Below are 19,502 nucleotides of genomic sequence, written 5' to 3'. Positions count from 1 at the left end.
GGCGATGCGTTTTGGTATATAACGAGCGACCGAGAGTTCACTTGAGCTTTCGCGCCTCGGAGATTACGAGGGAACAACCTCACGTCCGATGGATAATAAGTTCGCGCGCAAACCAATCGTCGGCCATTTTGTGATGCGTAGCGATCGCGCGACGAAAGTGAAAGTTCCGTGTTCACCACGAAAGCGAAACAGTTTGTGACGCGGGCCGAATGCTAGTAGGCCTACGTAATTAAGAAGTATCACGATTACACGATTGTGATTAAGCCACGCGATCGGGTACTGTGAACAAACGCTTAAAGTGATTAACAATAAAGCATTTCTATTTGTTAGGGTGCGGTCCCATGGACTGATATTTTCCGCGTAACGCGTATCGCGTAACCAATCAGAAACGTTCCGCGTTTTCTGTTACGCTCGTTTTCAAAAGTTGCGTAGTACGCGAGTTTGCGCGACTTATGTGAGCGTGGTATGGCGTGGTACTCAGGCGACATGGAGGCATCTGTAAGTTATTCTTTAAAAAATATTATTTTTTACTTTAGAGTTTACTGTAAAAATATGTAAACAGTTATGTTATTTGCTTTCTTATATTTTTCTTTATTTATTTCTATATTTATTTGTTCTATGTTGGTTTGATAACATACATCATGTTATAGGTTATGTTACTTAGTTCTTAATTTATTAACACAATTATCTTTGTTTACAGCAAATAAAATGTGGTTATTGTAGTTGGCTGCTAGCATATCATTGTAAAAATATATTGGAACATGAATGTTTTAAAGAATACAATGAAAATGTTCATGCTTTGAACATCGACGAAAATAATGTAGCTACTATTGGTATAAATATTTATGCTTAACAAATGTATTACTTTACATTAATTATATAAAATAGAGTATTAATCAAACTTTTTTAACAGTGAACAAATTTGATGAAGATGACCTATTGTCTCAAGATACAGACTGCAATGAACTATCATCTCAGAGTTTAAATACAGACTTTGATGAACGTTTAATAACGGCAGTACTAGATAGACCACCATTATATGATCATCGATTAAATGTTAAAGAAAGATCTAAACTAAAAAAGGCAGCATTGTGGGAGGAAGTAAGAAATGCCATTAATAGTATGTGTATATAAATTTTATAATTTATAATAGATATTCTTATATGCTAAGAATTTATTATTGTTTTCGTTAAAATTGTGACAAGATTTAGAAATAATTGTTCATTAAACAGGTAACATTAGTACAAAAGAATTACAAAAGAAATGGAAGTATCATCGTGATTGTTATATTCGCGCAAGAAAAAAAGGAAAACAGTATGTTCCAAGTGGATCTAGTGCAGCTTCAACAGATGTAAGAAGTACTTATAGATTTTTTGATCTAATGAGACCCTTGGACGATACATTTCAGACTACATCGTATGTATTGTTATACACAATTATTTAAATTTCCACATTATAAAATATAGTATAAAATAGTATAAAATTAATTAATATTAATTAATATTTTACAGAACAATAAGCACATTGATAAAGAGCACACCTGAAAAAATATCTGTAAAGGAAAAAGAAAAAAGAAGTAAGGACTTATCCGATTGTTCAGATGTTGAGTCAGAAATATGTTCTGAACCGTCAACTTCATTTCAAAATTTTGATAATACTTCATCATTAACTTCAACATCAACTTCATCAGCTAAAAAACGTATGTATAATTATGTATATGTCAGATTAGATTATGTATATTATTTTTACTTTTTGTTTAACATTTAATTCATACACATTTAATTTTTACAGAACGAAGGATTAATCACAAGGGTGATCAATCACAACAGTTACAAAGTGCTTTATTAGATATTATAAAGATGCCTATTACAGAAGTTGATCCTGTTGATGGATTTTTAAAAACTTTAGGAGAAACTTTACATCGTTTGTCATATAAAAAGAGAGTTATGATGCAAATTGAATTTCTTAAAATGGCTACAGCAGCAGAGTTTGAAAACAATGAAGAAATTTAATAGCATACGTTATTAAAGATATTGAAGAAAGTAAAAAGTGATTAAAAATATTAATAAGTTATTAAAGTCATTAAAAAGATTAATAAGTTATTAAAAGTTATTAAAGTTATTTAAAAAAAGAATTAAAATATTAAGTATATAAAATATAAAGAGAAATAGTACAAAGAAAATATTAAGTTATGAAAAAGAATAATTTAAGTTTTACCAAAGAGTATTGTTAACTGTGATAGATTTGTTAATAACAAATTGTTGCAATTTTATAATACTGTACTACTGAGCAATACCTTTTTATAAGGAAAATAAGTTTTATTTTGTATTGACTCAAATATGAAATTATATTATATTATATTTTTATTTAAACTGTATTATATACAATAACAGTTGTATATAGAAACTATAAAATAAAAGTTTAATGTTGAGATACATCAAATTTTGTGTAAACTATACATTATTGTAATTATATGTTATTGTTTAATATATTTAAATTCTTATATACTATATTTCTTAATATAAATTTAAAAAATTAAAAAATTTTATTTACATTGACATTTTTTTAAACATAAGTATACGTAAGTTTACACATGCACGCACACACACACACACACACACACACACGCATATATGTATTAGAAATTATGTTTACTGCACAAAAAATGAAAATTTTGAATTTAAAAGTTTATCTAAAATTTTAAATAAAAATCTTTGTAATTACATAGCAAATGAAACGTATAACATGTTTAACTTGTGATGTAATTTGGAATATATTATAAAATAAAGTTTTTCCACGATTTAATAAAGACTTGTGAGAACATATAGCAAGTACATTTTAAGAAAAATGGAATTTCCCACATTGCATAGTGATAATAGTTACTTATATAATATATATTTATATTAATTTAAATAAGTAAACATATATATACTTATTTAAAATAAAAAATTCAGAATTCATTACGAAACGCTTTTTCCCATTGCCATGTAACTGCTCCAGCGTTTACAAAATAATCAGCAAATTTATCTCTTATCATAGCCGCATTTTTAGAGTAAGAATTTATTTCATTTATATTGTCTTGAAGAGCTTCATTTGCAACATTTGCATCAACTGGTGTTAAAGTAGAATAATATTTATAACTATTTTCATGATTAATTATAAAATTGTGCAAACAGCAGGTTGCTTGCACAATTTTTCTACTTAAAGTAATAGATGCTATAATTGGTTTCCTGTAGATTCGCCATTTTGCAGTTAATATTCCAAAGGAACTTTCTACAGTACGTCTTGCTCTACTTAATCTGTAGTTGAAAATTTTTTTTTTTCGATCAAGATTTTGGCTTCGGGAATATGGTCGCATCAAATAATTTTTCAAGCCAAAGGCTTCATCTGCGACAATTACATATGGTAATACAGGGCCTCTGACATTAACAATTTTTGGTGGTGGAATTTGCAACAAATTTTCTTCTAATGCAGAATATAATTTGCTCTTTCTGAATACCCCACCATCACTTTGTCGTCCTTCTGCTCCAATGTCCAGCACGATAAAACGATATTCTGCATCACATAGTGCAAATAAATTCAAACTATGCTGACCCTTGTAATTATAATAAATTGACCCACTGTTAGGAGGAGCCTGTACATTACATTAAAACAATTATTCTCTTAACATGTAATAAAAGTAAAACAAAAGTTGAGTTTAAACATTAACATACTTGTAACATAACATGTTTTCCATCCATAGCTCCTATGCAATGTGGGAAATTCCATTTTTCTTCAAATTTACTTGCTATATGTTCCCACAAGTCTTTATTAAATTGTGGAAAAACTTTATCTTGTAATACGTTCCAAATTACATCACAAGTTTCAAATATAATTTTTGAAATCGTACTAGTCCCTATACGAAACATATAGGAAAGAGATTTCATACTGTCTCCTGAGGCTAAATAACGGAGACATATTTCTAGACGCGTATTTGGTTGTATTGGATCTCGAATACATTTTTGTTTTGTTATATGTGGTCCAATAATATTTAATAATTTTTTATATGTGTCCATATTCATGCGAAAATAATTAATGAATTTGTCGTCATTATGAAAATGCAACTCTTTTATAAGAGTGTTACTTGCTCCATATTGTTTCCGCATTTTGTTGGAAAAAATTGGATGAACCCAATATTTTCGTTTTACTATTTTATTTTGTTCATTTTTTTGGCACAATAAGAAAAGCATCACTAACTTTTTTAATTTTAAAATTGATGTTTTATTTCTTTCTTTTATTATTTGTTTTTGTAAAGCAATAATAGATAAGAATAAGTCTGAATCCATTTTAGACTAAACTGTCTAAACTTTCAATACATAATGTATATTACGCGATATTATTACGTGATATTTAGATCCTATCGTTCACATGGACATAAAATTTGCGTAATAAAAACTTACGTAACCAATCAACTGTGACATTTAGCATTTCTGTTGGAACGTTTTAACAGAATAGAAAAATATCATTGGTTAAACGCGATACGCTGCTGCCGTTTTATGTTCCATGTGAACGATGAGATTACAAAATCCGCGTAACAGAAAACGCGGAACGTCTCCGATTGGTTACGCGATACGCGTTACGCGGAAAATATCAGTCCATGGGACCGCACCCTTACTGTTACGTACACTTGTGATTATACTTACCTTTCCGTGCATCAAAAACCTTCCTACGAACATACTCTGGGGACCTGAAATAAAAGATCTCGTTAAGACCGGGACAAGGGTGATACATAACCTCAAAGTTGTGAACTTACCTGTGGATGATCCTGGGAGATTGCGGCGATCCGGAAGCGTTCCTCTGGGATGTGGGCAGCACCTGAAAAAGAAAGAAAGTAAATTAGTGAGTGGCAGCAGATTCACACGTGACGAGAATCCACTGCGCGCGGGCGTCCATAACCTCAAAGGCGGATACCCATAGCGACAAGGGCGTGGTCCTGCGTGTGACGACGGATGTTTCAGCGGCAATATAAGGTCTGGGCATCCTGTTCCTTGCTCTTTGGTGGTAAAAAGAGCTGGCGACCGTTATCTGAAACATCAAAGGTTTGTGAGATTCTCTCCATTCTCGGTTGTAAATTCTATCGCATGCATAAATCCGGTCACAATTTAACCTAACCTTTTTTTTTGTTTTTTTTTTGTTTGCGAGGGAGTGGGAAATCTTCACAGGGGGGCCATCCAGGAATCCGAACCGCCCGTGGCCGGGAACCCAACCACTACGCGGTAGGGAAACCAGGCGGCCCAAGACACCCGGGTGCCCGCACACCCGGGTAGTGTGGGATTCTATGTGCGCACATCGCGGCAGATTCTGCGCACATAGCCTACCCACTAAAACCCACTCCCTGATCGGCTTATCCTTCGCTATCACTTGGACAAACGGCCCCCCCGGTACCGGCTCGAGCCATTTCTTCAGTGGGGGCCGTCTTACGTGATCTGGGAATGCTTGTTCCCCTTCTAGTACGGGTATTAATAATTGAGATGGAAAAAACGCGAATTACATTGCAGTTATATACAAAAAACTTAATATAAAGACCTATCAGTCTCACATTTATTTGGTACCTCTACCTAAAAGGATCATTTCTAATTTGCTTAGAAAGTCCTTACCTACAAACTTATTTTGGCTCGGATTCGGAGGTGCGCCAGGCCCCAGATTGAGGTCCCCAAGTACTGAGGGCCCCAATCCTCCTGCGAATATGTGCGTTCTGAGATGCTCTTAAAATCTATACTTATTTCTATCCTAAGTCTATCTTATAATAACGGTTCTAGTGTTTGAGAACACTAGTTTTAGTGTACTTTTTATTTATACTAGGGTGGTCTAATCCTACCCGGATTTTGCCTATTTCGCTCCGCCTCTTCTTTGCACAGCATCACATTCTCTGCAAATCTTAACAGAGCTGACCATCTCTTGGTGTCCCCTAGAGTTCTCATCAGAAGTGAACCTAACCTTAAGTCCTCTCTGCATTCTTCTTTTAGCTTATTCCTTTCTTCGGCCCATGTTTCGCAGAATTGAAGAGTATGCTGTGCGTCATCAGAGACAAAGTCACAGTGGCTACAGATAGGTGTGTTTGACTTATTGATTTTATGAAGGAATTCATTGAGGCAACCATGTCCAGTCAATAATTGTGTTAGCCTGAATGTCAAAGCCTCCTCTTGATTTTGACTGTACCACTCCTTTAGTATGGGTGAGAGGGCTTCCCTCACCCTTTTTCCGGATACCCAGTTTTCCATTTGCTCCACACAGCTGATCCACTTATCCAAGGCAACGTTGGCCTCCTCCTCCTTGATCATTTGTCTTGTTCTGTAGGTTAGAATATTATCGCTGTTTAAGATACTTTTTGTTCTTTCATATACCTTTTTGTTCCTTTCCGCGATGATGTCCAGCGGTATCATTTTGGCTAGCACTATCGACGCCTCATACGACGTGGTCCTGTACGGCCTTATGAGCCTTTGGGCTACTCCTCTCTGGATCCTCCTAAGCCTAGTTTTAACTGCTTTGTTGTTATAGATCCTGTCAGCCCAAACCGGCGATCCGTACATCAGAACCGAGTGTGTCACTTCAGCGTATAATCGCCTTCTCCGCACACTCGGTCCCCCCAAGTTAGGCATTATTCTCATCAGATTACGTGTGACTCTTTCTGCCTTAACTATTGCCGCCTTAAGGTGTTCACTGAAGTTCCACCTACTATCTATAATAAGTCCTAAGTATTTAATCGACTTCCTTATATTCAGTTGAACTTTTCCTATATTGACCGCCAGGTTAGGTCTGTCTTGGTTCTTTCCAAATAGCATAATATCTGTTTTTTCCGCTGCTATTTTTAGTCCTAGTCGTTTTATTTTGGCGCAGACCAGTTCGGTCACCCATTCTGCTCTCAGTATCAATTGATCCACGTTTTTTTCAGCCACCAGGATTAGAGTATCATCCGCAAACCCTATCAGATCCACATCGCCAGGCAGAACCATATCGAGGACCTCGTCATACGCGATGTTCCAAAGGATTGGTCCCAATGCAGATCCCTGTGGGACTCCGCTTGTCACCTTCTTACAGGTCATTTCGCCATTTCCTATTGGGTAGACTATTCGTCTATGGCTTAGATAACTACCCAGAAGCTAACGGAGATAGATCGGTACGTTCCTCTTTTTTACTGCGTCAAGTATGACCCGCCATGGAAGTGAATTAAAAGCATTACTAATATCGAGGCTGATCATTAGGACAGCTTTCCCCTCCTCAATATAGGTACTGACAATTCGCCTGACCTCCTCTATGGCGTCTACCGTTGACTTTCCGGTCCTAAAGCCGTATTGCCCTCGGGAGAAACTTTCGGTCGTTTCCATGTACGCTGTTAATCTTTCTCCAATCAGCCTCTCCATAAACTTACCCATCTCACTTATTAGGCAAATTGGCCTATAGGCTGTTAGTTCTCCTTCTTTTTTCCCCGGTTTGCTAATTAAGACCAATTTAGCTACTTTCCAATCATCCGGAAATAAACCTTCCTCAAAACATTTATTAAAACATAACCGCCAATATTGGATCAGAGGAATCAGAGATCCCTTTACAATTTTTCCGTGTATTTGATCTATCCCGGGGCATTTCTTATTGCTTATTTTTTTTGCCACCCTCCTAATTTCTTCCTCTGTGACGGCCATACTCGCGTTCCAATCACTGGCCTCCTCTTCAATATTCGTTATTCCCCCGTCCGGAAATAAGTAGTTTACGATCTTATTGGTTATGTCTGCTCCCAATGCCTGTGTAGTAGGTATGTCCATTTTTCTTAATTTGTTACAGATGATTTTATATGGGAGTCTCCAAGGGTCCGCATCCAATGTGTCCATTAGTTCTCTCTAAACTTCTTTCTTGGATTTGCTAATTAGCTTTCGAAGTTTCTTTCTCTCTGCTCGCAGCTTCCTGTCTAGGTTTCCCTGAAGGTCCGCCCGTCCAAGCTTGCGAACCCTTGTGGCCGTCCTCCAAATTTTATTGCATTCCTTTCTTTGATCTGCAATTTCGTTATTCCACCAATAGAGGGGCCTTTTGCTCCCTCCACATGTCTTCTTCACGGAGAAGTTAGAGATACTTTTCATGAGACCACTCAATTTTTTAACCCACTCGGTAGCTGACAGGTCGCCTTTCGGTCTCGGCCATCCCCCGATCAGAGCTGCGGACATCATCGCGTCCTCGTCTAGGGTGGTCAAGCTCCATTTTGTCTCGGGTTTGTTCATATTTCTCTTCCTTCCAGATAGATTCCTAATTTTACTGTTATTCACATCTATATTAATGTAGAGGTGGTCCGACATACTGTCTGTATTGTAGTCCACCTTCCACGTTATGCCTATGTTAAAAGCCGCCGTATTGGTAACCGTTATATCTACCGCCGATTGCCCTCTTGGGTGTGAGCATGTAATACTATGAATATCATTGAGTATATACAGATTTAGGCTATCCATCCACCTTGTCAGGCTTTCACCCCTGGGGTTGGTCATTGTGTCCCAGCTTGTTGACCTTGCATTAAGGTCGCCTGCTAGAATAATTGGGGTACCTTCGTATTTATTAATAATGTTGTGTAGCGAGTCCAACAAATCTTCAAATTCTCTTAAGTTTTTATTTGGTGAAAAGTAAGCTCCTATCATTATCAAATTCCCAAATCCAATTACTGCAAAGCCCTTGCCTCGTTCTAGCTTTCTGATTGGTAGTTTTCGGATTAAGCCTCTCCAATGCACGCTTACTTTCGGTACTTTTTCGGCTGAAGTCCAGCAGTTATCCTCCCCTCCATTGTGTGGTTCCAATAGTATCACTAGTTCTATATTATTTTTTTTCGCATATTGGATAGCCAAATCCTGGGCATAACTTGAATTATTGACATTGATTTGCAGAACTTTAGGCATTTCTTTCATGCTTAGAGTCATCCTCCGTCTCTTTAGCTTCTTTATTTCCCTTCTGGGTTATATCTGTTGCATCTGATTCCTTCGTAATGATTCCAGGTATTCTTTCTATCGCTCTCTTCTTTGTGGATCTCACCTTCCGCTGAGGGAGTGGGAGTTTCTCACCTTGTTCAGTCTGCTTGCCTGATATCTCGCTCTTTTCAGTCAGATCAACAACCTCCTCGGACCTTGTTGACCCGGCTGGAGGTTGGAATTCCTTCCAACCTCTTTTTATGTTATCCGCCTCTCTAAGTGTTTTATTTAGGATGTCTTCGGTCAGTATTTCTATTTGTGAACTTTCTCCTGCGTTCTTGTTTTGTACTTCAATGTTTTGCGTATTCTCTCCCTCTAATCGCGTGTCTGGTTCCGATTCAATCTCCATCTCATTACTTTTTCCTTCTCGCTCCTCCGTTTGATTTTCCGGCTCTTTTTCTGGAGTTCCCTTCGGGCTTAGTGAAGAATCTCCATCTCCACCTGGGGATCTTAGTCTTTTTTTGCTAGCCGGGGTTTTTCTAAGTGCCCAGGGTGTACAGCCCTCCGACCCCGCTTTGTGATCATACCTATACCCTCGCTCCTCACACGGCGGGCAGCGGGGTTTGCTTTTACATTCTTGAATCTTATGATCCTTACTACCACATCTAAAGCATCTGCCCGTACGGTCCTCCCTTGAGGGGCATAACTGCTTGGTATGGCCCAGCGCGAAACACCGGAAACATTGTAACGGTCGTCTTTTTAGCAATTCAATGCTCGCGCTAGTCCAACCCATTCTAATCCTTCCCATATTAGACTTGGAGTGCCGCTTCAAGTGGGCAGTTAACACGGATAGAGCATAGCCCATTTCTCTGGTGATATATAGTACCTGCTTTAAATTTATCTTTGTCCATTTTAGTTATTTGCGCCAATCTAGATACCGCCTCCACAGGTCCGACCGAGTCATCAAAATTGTACAACTTGATATCCGCTTTTCTACTAGAACGACCTACACTGATGTCGTCCGCTTTGAGAACCTCCTTAAGTTTTACTGCCAATTCATCCGCTTTTTTATTCATATCCTGCCCTAAAACTTCAATGGCTATCCCCCCGGTAGCCGTTTTCCTTATTTTAGTTTCCGATATACCTATTTTGTCAAGATCTATTTTTTCTCTAGCTTTCCTCAAAACCTCTGCAAATGACCGGCAATTATCATTTGAATTCAGGGTGATTACCGTACTTCTAGGTAACCTCCTTCTTCTCTTCGCTATTTCTTCCTTATGTTGTTGGTCCTGTTGGAAGCGTTGAGACTAAACTTTTTGTTGTTGTTGATCAGTTCCTTGTCTATGCCTTTGCTCCCTGCCACTATCCGCCTCAGAGTGTCTCTTCCCTTTTCTTTTTCCTACCTTTATCCACTTTTCCGACGCGGATTCAGTAGCCCTTCTGTTTTCGTAGTATTGTTTTAAGATTTGTTCTCTAGGGCTTAAATTTTCTATAGGGGCTGTTTGACAGCCTACCGATACTTGATTCCTATTATAATTGATATTCTTCCTCGAGATCTTTTCTGATTCCTCTTCCTCTTCCGATGAATCAGGGAACCTTTTGGGGTTAGCTTTTCTCCCCAGTCCACTAGGCGTTTTATCCTCAACTACCTATTTACTTTCCTCCTTTCTGTATGTAGTACCAGAGGGAGGTGGCATTCTTTGAATATCCTCTTTCTCCTTCTCGAGTCGCATTTTACTTTTACGCAATTCTTGTGTTTCCTCCAGTAGAGCATTATATTTTTCTCGATAATAATTAATCCCTTCCTCTGTTGCATTTCTAAACATTAACCCCTCTACATATCCTTTGATTAGGTTAATGTTCTTTTTAATTAATCCCTGATATTCTCTTTTTATATTTTTAGACTTTTTCCCTGACCATATTAAGGCCCTCCAGACTAAGAAAGATCTCTTCAGTAATCTCATTAAAAGTCATATCTCTGGCTATTTCCATTCTCTCCTCAATTTCAGCCTGGTGTTTCTTATTCATTCTAGTAGACGATTTTGTCTTTTCCTTTCCCTTGTTCTTTTCATATTTAATTTTCTTACCTATGTCCGAGGTCTTTTCCGCCATTTCCCAGTCCTTGTCCGGGAGGTCCGTTTTCCATCTCGGTACTTTATGTGGGACTACCTGTGTGTATGGGCTCTTTGATCCCCATCTAGGTCTCTTTTCCTTTGTTATTTTATACTCATTTGTAACAGTGACCGCCTCGTCATCAGATGGACTGTCTGAAATCACCACAGACTCTTCTGTTCCAGTTTCCTCTTGTTGTGTACTTATTTCCTTCTCAGATGGCACTTTGATCCTGCTGAGTATTAATGATGGTTGAATCACTTCATCGGAAATAATTACTGGTTTTGATTTAGCTCCTTTACTCGTGCTGGCTTCTTCCTCAATTATCATGGTCGGCCCCTTGCTTGATTCGGCATAATACCCCGACCTGTCGCGAGCAGGGCCCCCCGCGACCTGCCGGTCTCCGGACCTCCGATAGCCCGGCGTTATTTCTTTATCTAACTTGACCATGATTTTTTTAAATGCTTTTTAACGAGGGAGCTCCTCGCCCTGGAGCCTAAGCAACACCCTCGGTCCAGGGGCTGAAGGATGCCTTTGTCGTTTGATTCTCAATCCGGCTTTATTACTTCTTTACTTGCAAATAGCTAGGCGTCGAACTTCTTGACCGTGAAAAGCTAGGATATACCGAAGTATAACACACTAGCCAGCGGAAGTAGACACAGACGTCCAACGTCTTATATTTCTATTATATCACTAGATATAATTTATATGTAATAGTTGGGAAGAAAAAAAAAAGAAAAAATACAAACTAAATAATAAAAATTACAAAAAATTATAAAAATTATAGTATAGTAAAAATTTGTATTCTTAAGTGTATAGTAATACTCCCGTAGGTTCACTGTTTATTGTGCAAACAGACCTTAAAACGCTCACAACCTGGCTTGTGGATGAGCCTCAAGCATTTGCTTATAAGTCCATGTACAAAGCATAATGCCCCCTTAGGGGTATATACAAGTTCTTATGTATAGTACAAGCTTATATACTAAAGTATACAGTAATGCACCAGTACGTTCACTATTTGTTATTCGTACGAGGCTTTAGTTACATACGCAAGCTGACCTGTGGGTAGGCTTTAAGTATTCACAAAAAATTTCTTATTTAAAGTTCAGCTTATATACTAAAGTACACGGTAGTACACCATTAAGTTCAATATTTATTATATGAACAAGCTTTAAATGCATCCACAACTTAACCTATGAATTAGCCCTAAACATTCACCCATGGGTCCATATACAAAGCATAATGCACCTTCGATGTATATATAAGTTCTCGTGTATTAGCTTAGATTCTATCCTTAGACATAATACATAATACACAGCTTATCTTAATCCTAAATCAATTAACGCAAATATTACTAAGTAAGCGGCCACAGCTTATTTATTGACTGCCTTACAGAACCCAAAATAAAATATTGACAGTTCCATTATAGTGTGTATGAGACCTAATTAAATGAATTAAATGAATTACTTTATATCAATGGGTAAGCCCTTAATATCGTTTACATTATTGTCCAGATCTGGTCGCTCGCTCAAAGTCATTTGGTAGCGACCTAAAGGTTGCTTATATGTTTATGTACAGAGCCTAAAGTTCCAAACTTTCAATGCAATACCTTATGGTTTACTTAAATTTTCCATTCATAGCTTCTTGATTTTATATGTTTAATTATATTTAGTTGTGTAATAGCCCTTATGCTATTTCATCAACGCGTATATAATACCTTATGTATCTACTTTAATTTTCGTCTATAATTTCTCAATTTTTTAACATTTAGTTATGAGCTAACCCTTATGTTGTTTCTTTATGTTGACTGACTTAACGCGTATGTACCTTATGGATCCACTTTTAGTCTTCCGTTTATAACTTCTTGATTTTATATATTTAGTTGTGAACTGGTCTTTAGGTTCTTTCACACTTTCGCTTAGACCTTGCTTTGACTAATAGTTTCCTATCTATCACTTATATCTATAGTGGTGACATCACCCAAAAATTTGCCTCGATTTAACATGTGAGTACGCCTTTAGACTAGTGTAGGTTAACCCTCTACATTACATATGACCATATGGTACTTCTCTATTCCAAGCAGTGATGGGAACTCGCGAGATATTTCTCGCGCACGCGCATCTAAGCAACAGCGGCGCAGCGCATTAACGTATATATTTAGTGGTACTGTAAAGGTCCTAATATTCATCGATAAAAGAATGTGAAGAATATTGTAAAGAGAAAAGTTTTTATTAATATTTTATATTAAAACAAAATCCTACTTATGAACAATAATAAATTTTATTTATTTAATATATTTTTTTGTAACAATTATAGCCGATTTAATACATAAATATCAACATTTATTATAAGAAACTTGTAAAAATCTTATTAACATTTTTGCACTAAAATTGAACATAATAAATATGGCGCATTAAAACAACATATAATAAAAATAAAATATAGCCACTTATACGCATGTTTGGACCCTTGTAGGCACCCGATATAGTACCTACAACCGTCACTGAAAAAGTACTGATACGTCACCTCACGCATGCGCACGAACGCGCCTGCCGCGCGGAATATCTCGCGAGTTCCCATCACTGATTCCAAGCACCATATTACATCAGTGGAATAACCTGAAAAGACTTTATTTCATACTCTTCACATCAACACTGTAAAAAGCTACTATAAACAATACCGCTTTCGACGGCAAGTTAATTATTCAGTTATTTATAACATTCCAAAATGTAAGGCCCAGAAGAGCGAAGCCATCCATCATCTGAGAGACTGGCTGAAAGCATCCTTTTTCCAGTAATGCTTCCACAGGATGACCAGACAAAAATCATAATGTAATGTTTATTTAAATATAACTGTAGATTAGTTATATTATTCTACCTTCTAATTAACTTTTAAACTTTTTTGTTAAATCAATACTTTTATTGACACTTGCTATTTGGAGGTTAAATTTTATCCAAGAGATTTATTATGTATTTCTTATATTTAGTAAACTGAAACTGTCATCCCGTGAATGCATGCATCTCACTTATTGCCTTAGCTTATAGATAATCAGCACAACGCAGGAGGAAACTCGGTGTCTCTATTCAACACTACATCTATGTCGCAACTATCCACATCTACATGTCAATTATTTTTCCTATCTTTCTTTTAGGGTGAGTAATTATTCTTCAAATTTCTTTAATCTATACAATTATTTATATGTTTTATTTTACTGTTACCTAATGAATGCATTCGCATTTCTTATTAATTTGCCTTATAGATACTTGGCGCAGCGCCCGCAGCCACTGCCACAACATCTGTATCACCTCATCTCCACACTAATGAGCTGACTATTCTCTCTGACGCCTTATTTTAAGGTAAGCTATTGTTCTTGGAGCACATTTGTCTAGTCATTTAATAGTAATTTGGTATAATACTAAATTATTGTTTTCAGATATTATCCCGTCTGTCTAGCTACTCGGACATTACATTAACTATCAAATCAGTTTTATTTTACAACTTATCGCTGCTTTAACCAGTACGGTAGCTGTCTATACAATACTTCAACGTGGACACCACCTCACTTATGCCAATTAAAGTTTCATTTAGGAATCTTTTATAAATCCAATGTCTATAACATCAATTCAACAGATTTATTATTTTGATCATATATTTACTGTATAAAAGAAAAAATACTTTATAATCTTCTTTATTTGTATATACTCTTTTCACTTATTCTTTATTTTGTTAAATAAATTTCTTCCAAGTTTAACTTACATAAAATCAGTCTCATTTCTATTCCCCATTACTATTTCCAAATTAGGTATAATAAGATTTCTATTATATAAACTATATCATTTAGTTAATATACTGATTTTCTATTTAAGATCCCTATTAAATACTTATTTATTTCCATTTTATTTTTTTTAGTTTTATAATCATATACATGACTAAAAGAATAATTTCTTGATCTTCGCACGTGTATTTTAGTATTGTTCAAGATAAAAGCATTGCTTTTACATGTATTAAGATGTACATAGAGTCGCCTTCTCATTTCTATTCACTATTAGTGTTTCCAATTTAAATATAATAAGATTCTATTATATAAACTATATCATTTGAATAATATACTAATTTTCTGTTTAAGATCCCTATTAAATACTTGTTTATTTTAGTTTTATTTTTACTAGTTTAATAATCATGTGCATAAATAAAGAACGATTTCTTGTTCTTTATACGTGTATTTTAGTATTAATCAATGCTTTTACATACATTAGAGTATACCCAGAGACACCATCTCATTTTTATTCCCCATTAATGTTTCCAAATTAAAATATAATGAGATTACTATCATATAAACTATGTTATTTGATTAATATACTAAATTTTCTATTAAAGATCCCTATTAAGTACTTATTTACTTTTAATACTCTACAAAGCCACAATAACAATTCCAGCTTTATTTGATATTTCTAATTTCATGCATCATGTATAAAGAAGGAGAATATTTTTTTATCTACCATAATGCATATAAAACCGCTTATATTAACATTGTTTAAGTAATGATCCTCGTGTATTAAAATATTTATTTGCCACTGCGCATTGGTGGCCGCATGCATATTCTTATCCAGCGCTGATTTTTGGTTTAACAATTACAATATTCCGGTAATACAAGTACACACAAGTCACAGCGCATTAACATTCTGCTGTGGCCTGCACGGTGTTCATATGTTAAATCAAGTTTCCACTACTCAACCATTTTCTTCAGAATAATGTTTCACATTTTAAGCATCAGAATTAAAATTAATTAATTAATTACCCCCAAATGTCTTTTACATTTCTTCACAGCCAAGAATAAACGTTAAATCAGAGTATTATATGTAACATTATATGACTCGTGTTATAAAGTTTTAAACAGAATGGTAGAAGTTTTTGTTACTACTACTTAATCACTTAGATTAATCACGATTGGAATCAATAATTAAAATGTTATGCTGTTGTTGCTAATTTCCAAATACTATATTATGTTCTGATCATATTCAGCTCATATTCATATTCACATCAGTGCAGGCTTGGTTTTCTAACCTCCTTATCTGTCGTCATTGGATGATTGCACTCACCGATAGTAGACGCCATGCACTGTGGTGCATTAGGGTGGGGCACAGGTGGAGGTACTAGTGGAGTGCATATAGCGTCCTTCAATGCCCCTAGAACCAGCAGTTTGACGAATCAGAAAAGTTTAACTCACCGGGGAATCCACAAGCTTCTTGAGCTCACACTACTTTCACTACACAATTTAGTCTGTCCATTAATGCGCTTTGTTATCAATTTAGCCAAGTCCATATCTAATCCTCCATTATAAGTCCATAGCTTTGCATAATTTAGCTCGTTCTTTGTCTTTTATAATTAAATTTCCACACTACACCTTAGAATTATGCAACTATTTTTCGTAAGCTTTAATAAACATTTATAGATATATACTAGTCTGTTGAGTTATTTAGATCGCACTAGCATTATTTTCGATATCGAAAGTCATAATAATTCTTTTATTCCGATCTAACAAAATATATTATATTACTATCACGCGGCGTCCGCCATTACGTGCATGATACTCATCCAAGCACGCGGCGACGTCTTTATTCATTAATTATTCCATTAATTAAAATATTTCAATGGTCCCTACACTTTCACCAATACTATTCCGCACGCAGAATTTAATTATTATAAATTTAGCCCATTTTAAAGACTTTAACTACCAATATTGACTATCTTATCCCGCACGTAGGATTAAAGATAACCACATGCCCTAAAGGCTTATCCACACTCAACCTAACCTAACCTAACCTTGCAGCCGCCACCGATACTCGGCGTAGCTGCAATCCGAGACCTGGCTGTCACAGTGACGAGGATGGAGGAGAGGCGACCGCCGAGCCGACAGCCCGAGGAAGTCGGAGAATCCGGCGAGGCATCTCCAGAGAATCGGCCGATCCCGACGCCGAGACGGCACGAGTCACCACCGATAGCCGAGTCAGCCGATCCCCGCCACCAACATCCGACGACGCCGACGAAGGAGCCGAAAGACGCAGCATTTAGAATCACCGTCTCCGAGCCTCCGCAAAACATCGAAGAGCCGTCCGACGATGACCACGACATACCCCAAGCGTCACAATTTGTGGACCTTTAGATTAAGTTTATTTTTTGTAAAATACATAAAGTTCTTTTCTTTTGTAAGCGCGAACGGCAGAGCGCACGACCCGCGACCGCGAACGCGCCGCGAACATAGTATGTGTGTGTGTGAGAATGCCGCGCGTTAAGTTAAGGTTGATTTTATATCATATAACCGTTAAAGATTATAATTATTATTGTAAGCCGAACAGGCAAGATTTATGTTAATTTTATATATTCCTGTTACGCAAAATGCGTATAATTATGTTAGAAAGCTACGCGACCGATAAACGCCTTATGTAGCCGATAAATATATATTTTCTTATATTCATATGACTCATGTATCAATTACCCGACGATATGTCAATTCGCCGATAAAACTTTCATTTTATTAATAATCAAAGGTCGAGTCACTCGCCGAGCCGCGTAAGCCAGCCAAGCGTACGCCGAGCGCCTTACGGAGAGGCAACCCGTCATACACCTTTTGACAGATAGGGGTTATGTTCCCCATGGTCGTGCAATGGACCAACAGCAACGGTATCGTATGAACGAACACCAGCATGTTAGCATGTCAATTCCGGGTACAATTACTTTTGTTATACATATACAATGGGCGACGACGATTTATTCAGTATTAATTACACTTTCCGTCGAACAGACAACGCCCGCGTACGCGAATATCACGTACACGATTTACGAGCATATCTCCGAGTGATTCAAGTGCTAGTCTCGACCAGAAGCGATAGATTCGCGTATAATATATTTATTTTATTGTTTTCTGATTTAATTATTATCATAAAAATGCGTTATAAACGATAGCAACGATTCCGGCATAATTTCATTAAATTCATAAAAATTGCATTTTCTTGTACGCTATACATGTAAGCGTAATCATTTGGTGAGCGTAACAACGCTTTAGTTACTTAAATTCTGTTAATTAATTAATTAACGCAAATAGCGCATTAACGTCATCTCATTGGTTGACACATGAGATGAAAAGCGAACGTACCGGAATCGATGCTGGAAATCCTCCTTACTATTGTTACTAGGATTTCCGGAACGCGCAGGCGATCCGGAAATACCGAGAGAGCGCAAGCGATAGTGTGAAAGAGATAACCGCTCGACGCTTCCCGATTGGCCAGAGACATCAGATATAACTGAAAGCGCCAATCGGAAGGCGCCGAGTGGGGGATGCATGAGAGCATGCAGCGATCGTGTTGTAACGACTAAAAAAGTCTGCCACGAGATCTCGACGAGAGCGGACGTGGTGCGAGAACGCGTTTCGCGCGTAATCGAATCTCGTTAATTAATTAGAGTCAGAATCGGAAGTGCGTGAATTCAATACGTGCGATACCATTCCGGTTACACTCTGAGCAGGCATTTCCGCGTAGTGCGAACGTGCGCGTTAAATACATCGCATTACATCACACGCCGGGCGTTGCCATGCGATAAGCTTCGACCCGCGCTTAAGTGATTAACAGCCGCACGCGTATTATGCGTCTGCCGATCGTGCACGCGAGTGTGTGTGAGCTTCTGAAATGCGTTAATTCGCAATAAAGCAGAGTAATTGTGTATGTGCTGTGTTATCATTCTTCCCGTACCCACGCATGGGCGAGTCCATTCGGAAGCGGCCATCTTCTCATACCGCGTGGCAACTGTAGTCAAAGCGACCTGTTGCATCATCCCGGGACATCCCCAGCGTAAACACAGAGGACATCCTCGAGAGCGGCGAGACGTCCACAACCGAAATTAGAGAGTCTTGAGGAAAATATCATCTACGCTCAAGGGCGAGACCACATCCTGGCGGCGGGAGAGTACACCGACCTGGCGACCGTTATAACTCTTTTCGTAAGAAATTACACGATTTCCCAAGATTTCTTTAATTATTATATTTCGTACGGTCACAACCTAACCTTGAGACCGCCCCTAGGAAGCACTCAACAGTCGCAACAGGAAGCGGAGCCATCCAGCAGCAGGGACATCATCAGGGCCTACCCGGTAATCCGGATTGACAAACGGAGGACCAACGACCCGATTCCTGGTGAGACCAACAGCCCAAAGGCCCAGGACGACGCCATGACCCACAGGGGAGGCTGAGGACGGCCAGACGCGCACCGCGGCCCAGACACCCCCCGTTTTCTGTTTTTTTTTATTTTTTTTTTAGCTTACAACCTTACGTTATGTGATTAAGTTTAAATTGTTTCCTGTTGTTGTAGCGTATAGGTTAAGTTTAGTTAAGTTTGATACCTAGTATTATCGCTACCATATACATACATATATACTCTTAGCATTAAGACATAAATATTATAAATAAATCTAGTTTTTTTT

The 19,502-nt window shown here is 37.3% G+C and overlaps 2 protein-coding genes across 2 annotated transcripts; one reads left to right on the top strand and one right to left on the bottom strand.

Moving 5' to 3' along the window:
- The first annotated feature begins 312 nt into the window (after window positions 1-312).
- On the top strand, window positions 313-2,099 carry LOC118645369. Its single transcript, XM_036286246.1, has 6 exons — window positions 313-498; window positions 701-833; window positions 914-1,120; window positions 1,233-1,416; window positions 1,512-1,699; window positions 1,792-2,099. Exons 1-6 carry the CDS (start codon window positions 466-468, stop codon window positions 2,010-2,012), a joined length of 966 nt encoding a protein of 321 aa, XP_036142139.1. The 5' UTR covers window positions 313-465; the 3' UTR covers window positions 2,013-2,099.
- Window positions 2,100-2,654: 555 nt separating this feature from the next.
- Window positions 2,655-4,344, bottom strand: LOC118645361 (protein ANTAGONIST OF LIKE HETEROCHROMATIN PROTEIN 1-like). Its single transcript, XM_036286238.1, has 2 exons — window positions 3,714-4,344; window positions 2,655-3,634 (listed from the first exon to the last, which is right to left on the bottom strand). The coding sequence occupies exons 1-2, from the start codon at window positions 4,323-4,325 to the stop codon at window positions 2,951-2,953; spliced, it is 1,296 nt and encodes a 431-aa protein (XP_036142131.1). The 5' UTR covers window positions 4,326-4,344; the 3' UTR covers window positions 2,655-2,950.
- Between the last annotated feature and the right edge of the window lie 15,158 nt (window positions 4,345-19,502).

Source organism: Monomorium pharaonis, chromosome 1 (assembly GCF_013373865.1).
Source record: "Monomorium pharaonis isolate MP-MQ-018 chromosome 1, ASM1337386v2, whole genome shotgun sequence".
In the NCBI taxonomy this organism is placed as follows: Eukaryota; Metazoa; Arthropoda; class Insecta; order Hymenoptera; family Formicidae; genus Monomorium; species Monomorium pharaonis.
This window is presented reverse-complemented; position numbering and strand designations above follow the sequence as displayed.